This window comes from Fukomys damarensis, unplaced genomic scaffold (genome assembly GCF_012274545.1).
Source record: "Fukomys damarensis isolate Sample0158 unplaced genomic scaffold, DMR_v1.0_HiC HiC_scaffold_7, whole genome shotgun sequence".
Classification (NCBI taxonomy): Eukaryota; Metazoa; Chordata; class Mammalia; order Rodentia; family Bathyergidae; genus Fukomys; species Fukomys damarensis.
The window spans coordinates 24567217-24578560 of record NW_022900919.1 but is presented as its reverse complement, the minus strand read 5'-3'; the positions used below and the strand labels follow the sequence as shown (position 1 = coordinate 24578560).

General features: G+C 43.2%; 1 protein-coding gene across 1 annotated transcript; it reads left to right on the top strand.

Moving 5' to 3' along the window:
* Positions 1 to 6450: 6450 nt before the first annotated feature.
* Positions 6451 to 7445, top strand: LOC104867449 (cyclin-Y-like protein 1). Its single transcript, XM_010631801.2, has 2 exons — positions 6451 to 6939; positions 7237 to 7445. Exons 1-2 carry the CDS (start codon positions 6729 to 6731, stop codon positions 7314 to 7316), a joined length of 291 nt encoding a protein of 96 aa, XP_010630103.1. The 5' UTR covers positions 6451 to 6728; the 3' UTR covers positions 7317 to 7445.
* Positions 7446 to 11344: the final 3899 nt, after the last annotated feature.

Genomic DNA, 11344 nt, shown 5'->3' with positions numbered 1-11344 from the left:
AAGGATTCAAACCCTCCAATCAGGAAGGTTGGAACCCTATGAGGTCATTCTGCATTCCGACCTGGTAACCAGTTTGAAGGAAAACACACCTAACTGCCAGACTGGACATCTAGGGTCTATGGCCTCTCTTTCCGGGGTCCGAAATTCTGTCCATTCTCATGTCCCCTTGGGTCCTCCAGGTTCCTTTCTCTTTTCTCGACAGATGCCATTTTGGGTTCACTGTTAACCCCAAGCATGGGTCTCTTCCTACCCTCTGTGCTTTCCCTGTTCAGGGCACACACTGGTAGGAGAAGCACTCTAGTGGGCAGGATATTTAGGAAGATCAGAAATGATGGAACCTCATCAGCAGGGTATAAGTGGGGACAGAAAATCTCAGGGTCATTGACTTTTTTACTTCAAAATTCCAGTTTGGGCAAGCTTTTCTCCTCAGGGTTCACTGATCCCTTCCCTGTTTAAGACCTTGTACTGGGAAATAAATCCTCCCTCTCCTGACAGAAAGTGTAGTCACACACACACACACACACACACACACACACACACACACACACCTAAATGTGGCACGTTTTCAAGATGAAATAGTCATATATTGAGTGGAAAATACGTGATGGGTTTTTTTGGTACCGGGGCTCAAACTTGGGACCTTGCGCTTGCAAGGCAGGTGGCAGAACCACTCTGAGCTAAATCCCCAGCCCAACTGACAGTCTTTAACTGCCAGCCAAAGTTGATGCATTTGCTGGGTCTTTGGGCAGTGGGTACCTTGAGGGAAAGGTAAAAATAGTAATGTAAGAAGCATGGTCATTTCTATGAAAAGTATGAACCAGACTGCTTCCATCTTGAAATCTAGGTGAGTCCTGGGTGCTCCACCCACCTTTACTTTGTGTGCACTGAGTTACAGAAAACATTTGTTCAGTTTAAATTTTGGGAACATTGCTGCAGACCAAGGAGAGCTTATCAATAGCCAAGGACTTCACGTTCCCCACACCCTTTCCCCTCCTCCCACCCTTCCTTTCCCTCAGCAACTCCTCCCCTCAGGATGTTTAAGTAACCAATCAAGATAGACTGTAAACCTTCAACCCAACCAGTGGGAAAAGTTCAGCTGCTTCTCCGGAGTCAGAGAGAAACAGGGCCCTGCCCTGTTCTGTGAAGTGGCTACCTTATGCTTGAAGCTTTCTACAGAAGTAAACTTTAAATTGCCTTTTGGAAACCTTCTGCCTCATGTCTTGCTAAGTGCATTCTTTCCAGCACTAATGGCTTGAGTCTGGAGTCTTATTTCCAACAATTTGGTTCCCAGTGTGAGGCCTCAGCCGATCAGGGCATGAGGACTTCTTCCAGGAAGAGACCCACATCCTGGTTGCATTGGACTCAGGATGAGAATCCATGTCCTTGCTGAGGACTTAACAGTGCAAAAAGGGTCCAAGGGAACCAAAGAGGACCAAAGTGACTAGGGAACTTCATGCATCAACCAAGGCAAGAAAAGTTGCAGGGGCCACTGAGTATTGCTTTGGTAGTTGGGTTATTCTGTTCTTGTACCAGGAAGACCTTGGGTGAGACCAGCCATCTCCAGTAAGGTGGAGATGATTTCAGATAAAATTGAAAGTAGCCAATGGCAAGATATCTCAGAGTAAGCCAGAGATTGAGCCTTGGGCTTTTGTACTAACAGAATGGGTAATCAATGTGCAACTAAGTCAGGACAAGGTAGGAAATCCGGGGACTCAGGGGAATGAAATGCTGCCTTATAGACTTCTCAGGCTAAGAACCAAGATACATCATGTGGGAGTACAAGATCCCAATGATGAATGTAATTGTACTGTATACCTAAAAAATACCAATAAACTTAATGAAGAAGAAAAAAGAAAATGTGTATATAACAAGTACAGTAAAATTGTTGTACCCAGATCGCGATATCTCCAAAGACCACCAAGGAGTGGAGTCTGATGTAATTAAATGAGGAGTTTATTGCAGGCTCGAGCCTGGCAAACTCGAGCCTGGACCTCCAGTGGCACCGTCACAGAGGCTTCCAACTGAAGGCCCCGACCCATTTTCAAGACATGCTTATATAGGGCTGAGGATTAATACTATTTTTAACTTTCCATTACTAAGGGTTATTATTGGGACACTTAGGGGAAATACCTCATTCTCATGAGGGGAATTATCTCATACTCATGAGGAGCTCGGCGGGGGGCACTCTATTTCTATTTTTAAGGAACACTTTATGTGATTACACAATTAGGTAAACTCTCTATACTCAGCAAAGCCTATAATATCTCTAACTTATTCATTACTAGGCAACTATCGGGGAGGGGATAAGTTCATTCTTGGGTCAGAAGAAGAGGAACAGAAAAACAGGAATAGAAAAACAGGGAGGAGGTTGTTATAGCCCTTTACCCAGAAAACTTGGTCTTTATATTCTGAGCAAAGGTCAAAGAGGGAGACCACCTCGATCAGAAAACTTGGTTCCCACAAAATAAAGGCTGTTCACCTACAAAATGTTGAAAAAAAAAAAAAGAATTTAGAACAACACCCACCTTGTGTTGGCAACAAGGACCAATTGTCCACTTTCCCCTGAAAACGTGGGATTCCCTTCCAGTCCTCTCCTCCTCCTGGGACCCTCGGGAGTCCCTGCACCAACCTGAATCCCAACAGCGCCAGTGGAGGAGGACCTTGTCCCTGCGGTGACAGTTACAGCCACACAATGCAAAAAGACTGACCTTATCCTCAGTTCAGGAGAAAATTAAGAAGGGGACGGGGGGGTGTTCAAGCTCTTCCCCTTGAGGGAGGTTCCTTGGGGTCTTTCTAGTTCCACTAAACTTGGAGATGTTCTGAGTTCTACACTTGCTCATAGGTCTATTGTGGGCCTAAGGTCCCATGCAGGGGGCTGAGAGGAAGTTACTAATAAGGTGAGAAGAATTTTGCTCACAAGCGTCTTTGGTTAGACAAGTTCAAAAGCGGTAGGATAGTTAACAGTTTTGTACACTTGAGTAATAAATGGCACATCATTGGATTAGCATAGTTCTGGATGTGGCTGAATGGATTTACTGATGACAAAAAACCTACCCTGGGTGTGAGTAGAAGAAACCAAACAGATTGTAACCTGGACGGAATAAACAGGAGACAGAAGAAGGAAGTATCACTTCGGCAGAATTTTTGGAGGAGCTTTGGTCTTTTTTTTTTCATTAAATTTATTGGTACATTTTTAGATATGCAGTAGAGTTACATTCATCATTGGGATCTTGTACCTTCACATGATGTGTCTTGGTTCTTATCTTTTCCCCATATCCCTGCCCTGCCTTCACCTGTCCACCCTTTTCTATTTACAAAGATTTTGTTTCCATTTTTCCTCTTCTCATATTTTTCTTTTCCCTACCCTTCCCACTTCCCTTACTCCTTTAGCCCTTTTCTTCCTATTTTCATGATCAATTATACTATTTGATCTTTATTTACTCCATTAGTTTTTCACACCAGAGAAACTATTTGGTATTTACACATGTATGTCCTATTTATTTCACTTAAGAGTATTGACCTCAATATACATCCATTTAGCTATAAAAGACTGCAGTGTCTCATTCCTTATGACTGAATACTACTCCAGTATATAGAAAAATCACATCTTCTTTATCTGGTCTCTAGTTGATGGGCAGTGGAACTGTTTCCAAGTTTTGGCTATTACAAACTATGCTGCTATAATCATGGGTGCACACATATCGTGGTGGTATGACTCTTTTAATTATTTTGGAAAGATACCCATCAGAAGGATAGCTGGGTCAAATGGAACCTCTAGTCCTAGTTCTTTGAGGTATCTCTGTATTGATTTCTGCAGTGGTCGCACCAGTCTGCACTCCCACCAACAATGGAGAAGGGTTCCTTTCTCCCCACAACCCTGCCAACATTTGTTATTGCTTAATTTCTTGACAGCAGCCATTCTTTCTGGGGTGAGATGAAATCTCAGTGTTGTTTTCATCTGCATCTCTCAAATGACCAGTGATGTGGGACATTTTTTCGTATACATTAGCTTCTTTTGCTTCTTTGTCTGAGAAATGTCTTTTCATTTCAGATACCCATTTGTGAATCGGGTCTTTATGTTTGGGGGGCCTGATTCTTTTTTTGAGTTCTTTATATATTCTAGGTAATAGTCCTTTGTCCGAGGAGCAGCTGGGAAAAATTTTTTCCCATATTATAGCTCTGTTGGTGGTTTCTCTTGCAGCCCAGAAGCTTTTTAATAAGACGAGATCCCAGTTGTTAATTCTTTGTGGTAGTTCCTGTGCTACTGAGGATTTGTGCATAAAGTCTTTTCCTATGCCTTTATCTTTGAGAGTTCTACCTAACTTATCTTCCAGAAAGTTTAGTGTTTTTGTTTTAATATTTAGATCTTTAATCCACTTGGATTTTAATTTAGCTCATGGTGAAAGATCAGGGTCTAATTTTAATCTTTGGCAGGTTGAAATCCAGTTTTTGCAACACAGTTTATTGAAGAGGCTATCTTTCCTTCAGTGACGATGGTTGACACCTTTGTCAAAGATGAGGTAGCTGAGTACATCTGGAGTTGTTTCTGCATCTTCCAGTCTATTCCACTGATCCTCAGGTCTGTTTCTTTGGCAGTACCAAAGGAGCTCCTGTCTTTACCATCACTTCATCTTAGACCTTTCACCGTCCCTCCTCAAAATCTCGAGCCCCCCCCCCGAGCCCAGACTCTTCATTCTCCCAGCTCAGAACCTTTAGCCTTCTACCATAAATGCATTGGCTATGAACAGGACTGCAGGGGACTTCAAACCTGCTGCCTTTCACTGCATTGTTCAGCTTTCTAGCATGCAGACAGCCATTTTGCATTCTTCCACACCAGACTTTGTATTTGGCCATTGTAAGATATTTGTGTGTGTGTGTGTGTGTGTGAGTGTGCACACAACATACGTGCAAGCACAGAGAGAGAGAGAGAGAGAGAGAGAGAGAGAGAGAGAATATTACATTGAATCTGTTACTCCACTGCGCCCTGACTAATATAGATGTTGGAACTAGGAGTGACCCTAGAGGAACATAGTTGTAAAAATGAAATTCTGTAATAGTTCTACTGGTTCTAGGAATAGGCTTTCTCATTTGATGAGACCTAAAGATGCCACCGTATCTCCTCATATGTGGAGTACTGATATTCTGTGGTGTGAATTGTTTAAAATGATACGCAGTGTAGGTGAATTTGATTATCCAAGTTGGCCTTGAACATATTTTCTGTTTTAGCCTCCCAGGTAGCTGTGTCACCAGCATGTACCACCAGGTGTGTTTATCATGGTATTTTTTTTCCAGAGGTTCTCCAAACACAAGCCTATTAAAATAAAGGAAAAATTATCAATATTTAAGTGAACTATTCCTACACTTCTCTAGTAGAAATGTCTCTGTGGTTCCATAGGTCCTTTGTCCTTCCTTGCTTTTGTATCCCGAGACTTGTCTACCTCTGTGTTGGATTGCACCCATTTCTGCCTTCTTGGGGACCATATTCTATAAAGTCTACCCTTTCCTTGGAGCGAAGAAAGAGGCTCACACCTTCAGTGGGCATCACAAAGAGCGATTCCTGCATGTTCCCAAGTCTCCATGTCTAGTGCCCCTGCTTTGGAAAAACAAGGGACATGTTTGAAACATCTAGTAGCATATTAGCAATGGTGCCTTCAGGAATCCTGTGGATAGCCTGCTTTAACCAGATCTGCAGCACTGTGATGTATAGGCATTGCTCCTCAGACAGGTTCTGACATATGTTCCCACCAGTACTTGGAAAAGACTAATTGGAAGGATTGCTAGTGGCTGGATTTAACTGTTGCTCCCCACCCACATCTGGAATTATTCTGTGAGAGCCAAATGTTGTCTCGAATTCCACCACTTTGTCTTGTCCTACAGGGGGTTCAATCTATACCCACATCATGTGTCAATTGTAAGGGACATTACTGAAAATGCTGGCCATGGATCTCGATCTCCTATGAGCCAGTATGATGTTTGTAGGACAGGAAAAGGGAAATAAAGACACAAAGATTAAAAACTTGACAGAAACTGAGTCTTGGGCATATCCAAACTGCTCTGGTCAGCAAAGACGAAGGAGCCCAAGGACATCCAGTGTCTGTTCATTACAAGGATGCGAAGGAGGGGCCTGGGCAGGCCTCCGGAATCTGTTGATGGCAGTTTATCTCAGGCAGGGCTATAGCATGAGGGCACAAGTGTGTCTTTGCTGAAGAAAACAAACGGTTAATTCAGAGGGGAAGAACTTAGTTGGAGTCAGTTGACCTTGGCTGGAAGTGAACTGAGCCTAGCTCTGCTACTTCCAATGTTAACACAGCCAGTGATGGAGGGGTAAGAAACTTGTGCCACTTATAGTCTGCTAACACTGGGCAGAGGTGTCTGCTACAGGGCAGGGCAGCCCCAGGTGATGTGGGGTATTTTGAAGCAAGTGGGGTGTCAGTTGGGCAGGCATGTGGACAGAAGTCTGCTCATGATTGGCTCTTGGTAACCAGGTTACCACAGGATGTATTCCACTTGGCAGGTGCTGGCCCCCTGCTTTCAGTTGGTAGGTGGTGGATGAAGGAGTAAGAGCTCTGAACCCCATCTCTGGCACTGGATTTGGCTCTCAGCCCTTGTGGGATCTCCACTCACTTTGAACTGAGTGAGATTGCAGGCCCTCGGAAGCCTAGTCGGCTTGGGGCGCTGAGCATTGCTGAGCTGTTGTGTGGGGCTGAGCAAAGATTCAGTGCTGCCCCATGGGGAAGATTCTGAGCTGTTGTGTGGCCCCCAATGCCAGCCCGAAGGTGGGCACTGGCAAGGAGCCAGTAGAGCCAGACTTTGAGTCTGAGATCTATGGAGCAGTGGTGAAAGATGCAGTGGCAGAAGCACCTGCTCCCCAGGAGACTGAGGAGTTTTCCATGGGAACCAGGGATGACCCCCACACTGGTGACTGCGAGGTGCCCCAAGGTAAGGAGGTGGCAGAGGTGGGGACACTGTCTGCCCTTGGGTGAAGCCCTCAACTTCGCAACCTCCAAGGTCCTGGGGGGACTACCAGGGGCTGACTTTCTCAGGGATGTGCACGTGTAATGGGGAATTGATGCTGATAAGCCTCACTTTCCTACACTTCTCCCTTCCCTGTCCTGTGAGGCCTCTGTCTTTCCCTCTCCACCCTAACACCCAGTTCTTGGCCCCTTTTATTCCCGACTCCCATCATGGACCCTTCCTGTTAGTAACTCTGTACCTTTCCCTGTGGTACTTTATCAGGACACTTTTGGTATATTCACTGCCTTTTCTCAAAAGTCAAACACATCAGCAGCTCCTCACCTGGACTGGTACCTGAGTGAAGGAGATAGGTAAGACCTGACTCTTCCCTTCCTCACACCGGCCACGGTAGGGGTACTCTAGCAGTTCAGACCCAAACACTTGAGCATTTCTTCAGTAAATTCAAGTCGAGGGCGTCATGGGAATTTATATGGTATTCTTGACGTTACCTCTGCAGAACCTGATTATTCTTCCAACTGTAATTTGGGCGCGCAAAGAGAACATTAGGGGAAGGGCTCTAAGGAACCGAGGGCAGTGTCAGATGTGCAGAAAAGATTTTTGTTTACCTCAGAGTTTACTCACAAGAGTTCTGGTCACTTTACATTTCCCACTCTGACAAACACATCTCCAGCCTTGCTCCTGTCACTGACCAGCCTTTATCTTGCCCGTTGTACAGGTCAGGTGAGGTAGCACATGAGCTCAGGAGATGTTGGTCCAAAGTCTGAAAAGAGGGAACATGGGTTTAGGGTTCAATTAGGAAGGTAAAGCTGTGGGAGTCGACGTGGCAGACCTGCAGCGTGGGGCGTTTGTTGCCATCCCTTCTCCTTTCTTGCCTGTCCTGCCAGTAGACTCCTTCTCAACTGCGAAGGATGCTAAAGTGAAAGGAACCTGCTGGAGAGAAGAGATGAAATGTTCTATTTTCAATCTCTAGGATTTTGCAAAGTGTAAAAATAATCGTGGGTAACAATTTGGTTCTTGTTGAATATTGTCTTTTTTGTTTGTTTGTTTCTGAAGTGCTGGGGATTGAATATACGGCCTTTGTACCTAGCTCTAGCCCTGGCACTTTTTTTAAGAAATGTATTTTGAGGCAGGGTCTTGCCCCATCACTGCATTTCCCAGACGGGGCTTCGACTTGGAATCCTCTTAGCTCCTCCCCAAGACTTGGGCTTACGGGGTGACACTAAATCCTGTGAAGTGGAAAACATTGTATCAGAAACTGTCCCAGATGGCACCGTTTCTTTCATTACTACACATGAAATGTCTTTTGGGTCTTCTTTTTTCCTTTATTGGGCTCTTAGTTTGTTATTCTAATAAAGCCTCATGATCAACACGCCTTTGTAACTTTTCAGAATATTAAAAATCATTAAAGAATGAAGAAATATAGGAATTATAACTTTCAGTGCAAAGCGTCTAAGGAGTTTTGAAAACCTATATTCCGCTTGATGGTGTAAAGTGACCTTCTGATTTTACCCAAAAATGAGAGGGGTAACATAATGCACCCATGTACTAATAAAAAGGGGAAACTAAGAAAAAAGGGAAGCATAATTCTTAGTGCTTTACAACGTGGTCTCATGGGTTGTGCATCTCATTTGGCCCTTCCAAATACAAAGCAAACCTGTGTATCGTGTATACGCTCTCTGTATTGCAGATTAAGAAACAAAGTTAGGAAATGACGGAATCAGCTTCTGGGTAGCTCCGAGCTCGGGCTGACCTGGAAGTGGTACCTAGGCCAAGTTCAGCTCTTGAGAAAAACCTTTTCAGGATGCATCTTACGTTTCATCCGTAGCTAGTCCTGTCTCTTAGAAATTCTGCAACCTCACTTAGTTCCGTTTAGATTTTTGTAGAACTCAGAGGCAACAGTTAACTCTGCACTATGTGTATACATTCATTTTAATGGATAAAAATTAAAGGAAAGTAACAAATGGCCCAGATTTACCAGCGAGGTCAGTGGGCTTGTTCTGGGAACTGAGTGGAAGGTGAGAAGGCTGTGGACTGCGGAATGTGAGGAGAAGCTGGCAAGAGGCAGCAAGTGTAGGAGAAAGATCAGCATCGCTAAGCCTGAGACACTGAAAAGTCCTCTGTGAGCACAGTCTGTTGTTTTATGTTTATGACGTGAAGGTTAAATTTTCATTTCCATTTGTGTTTTATAATTGAATGTGTTGAGGGCCAGGAAGGCAGCTCACTGGGGGGCCACTTCTGTGGCACACGTAGAGCACAGGTTGAATTTCCAGAATTGCAGGAAAATGAAAAGTTGGCATTCACTAAAGTGATGAGAATCCTCAGCTTCACTGTTTAGTTATTATCCTTAAACTTACATAGAAACAGTGCCAGACACCAAATGTACAGTACAGGTACATTGGAAGTCTGCTTTTTGTCTTTATTTCAGATAATGTTATGTCACTTTCCCTGGAAACTGTGAAATGCCCACTTAGACATCAAAAATATAGACTGAAGAGTTGGATTGATACATAAACTATGGCTGGCCTGCCTTGTTTTTCTCTCCCCAATCATTTCAGAATGACATTTCTTTCCTAAGAACCTAGGGTAATTTCAGATACACTGAAAAGAATTTTCTATTACTTTGCATTTAGCAAGTGAAGTTAGACCATCATTGATTCACAAGTATGTTATGATGTGGTACAATATCTTTAAAATATAATCATACTTGGCCGGGGATTTAGCTCAGTGGTTCCACCACCTGCCTTGCAAGCACAAGAGCCTGAGTTCAATCCCCGGTACCGAAACACACACACACACGTGCGCGCCCACACACACACATATAATCATACAGTTCCATGAAATGTTTGTTTTGGGTGACACAGATAAAAATGTTTTGGTGACTGATGACTTGTAACTCCCTACTATAAAATTCTGATGGTGTATTTTCTCTTGTAATTTAAGAGTATCAGATGAATTATGTCATACTGAAAGTGTTTTAGTATGAAATAGTCCTATGTCAAACTGAAGTTACCTCTGATGTTTTGCTGGACATTAGAATTACACTTTTGGATGTTTGTTGTTCTTTGGGGGGTAATGGGGATTGAACTCTCATGATTCACATTCATGTAAAACCTGGAAATCCCATATTGTTTGTATACAAGAGTCTAATCATATTACTGGGAGAGGAAAAAAGAGAAGGATCCTAATTAGATGGATTTCTAAAATGCTTAAACTGTAGTCAGTAGTAGACTGATTATTTTTTAATGCGTATGTGTGCATTTTGATTTCATAAGGATGCCAGGGATATGTGGTAAAGTATATTGTGATTTGCCCACTGAACTCCCCGTTTGAAAACTAGAATAATTTTTAATATGTGTGAAGGAAATATTGCTTAACTACTATTCTGTCGGAATCTTGGTACAGTATCTTTCAAGATTGGCTAAGCAGCTTGAGATTACATTACCAAGTAGGATCATAGCCCCCACCCGAGACTTTTATGATCCCGTGTGATGGCAAAGTATATGTTACAAAAACTCAAGAATCTGCTTTGTAGTCTTTCCTAAACAGAAGATCATCCCAGTTTACTGCCAAGGTGAACTGCTGGCCAGAGGGAACAATGAACATGTATGTAGTTTTGGAAACCGAGAAGATTTCTACATATCCTTTTCTTTCTTTCTTTCTTTCTTTTTTTTTTTTTTGTGTCAGTAATCGAACTCGGGTTCTTGCACTTGCAAGGCAGGTGGCAGAACCACTGAGCTCAATCCCCAGCCCTCCACAACTCCTTTTCTATCTGGGAAGTGTGTAGATTAGGACATTGCATTTTTTAAGGAGTCTTAAACCTGCCATGGTGAATAGCCACCAAATGCCACAGCTATCAAACTGAGTTCCCTTGTTGAATGCAACTAGAATTAAACATGCCACTGGTCGTCTAAAGAAGGTTTGCTGTTGTAAAATATTTGTTACACTGACCTGGTGCCTCACAGTGTAAGCATGATGCTAGGTGTATCCATGATTCCGGCGCTTGCTAGTGGAAACTGTTCCTGAACTGTGCTGGCAGTATAAGTACATAAGAAGGTACTCCTATTTCTGTTGGACAAGGAGGGCAGGTGAAGGCACATATTCATCGCAAAGAGCATGGGACTCATCTATAAGCTGCATGAGATTATTTAGGTACCAGTTTAGCAAGATAAGTCCAAGACATAGCCTATTGTACTCCATAGGTATGGAGAGATTCTACAGTTGTACAGTCCCCAGTTGCCTTTATTTCTTTCTGATTCATACCTGAAAACACTGTTTAGCATGATAAAAGGTATTGTATAACTCTTTTGAAAGCCATCTACTTTTCTACTGAACTAAATGGTCCAATTTTCTTTTCCACTCTAGGAGTAGC

Excerpts from the sequence above, each read along its gene's own strand:
- LOC104867449 (XM_010631801.2), top strand. The coding sequence starts at position 6,729 with ATGGGGAAGATTCTGAGCTGTTGTGTGGCCCCCAATGCCAGCCCGAAG. Across the intron at positions 6,940-7,236 it reads TGACTGCGAGGTGCCCCAAG|GACACTTTTGGTATATTCAC; the intron begins GTAAGGAGGTGG and ends GTACTTTATCAG.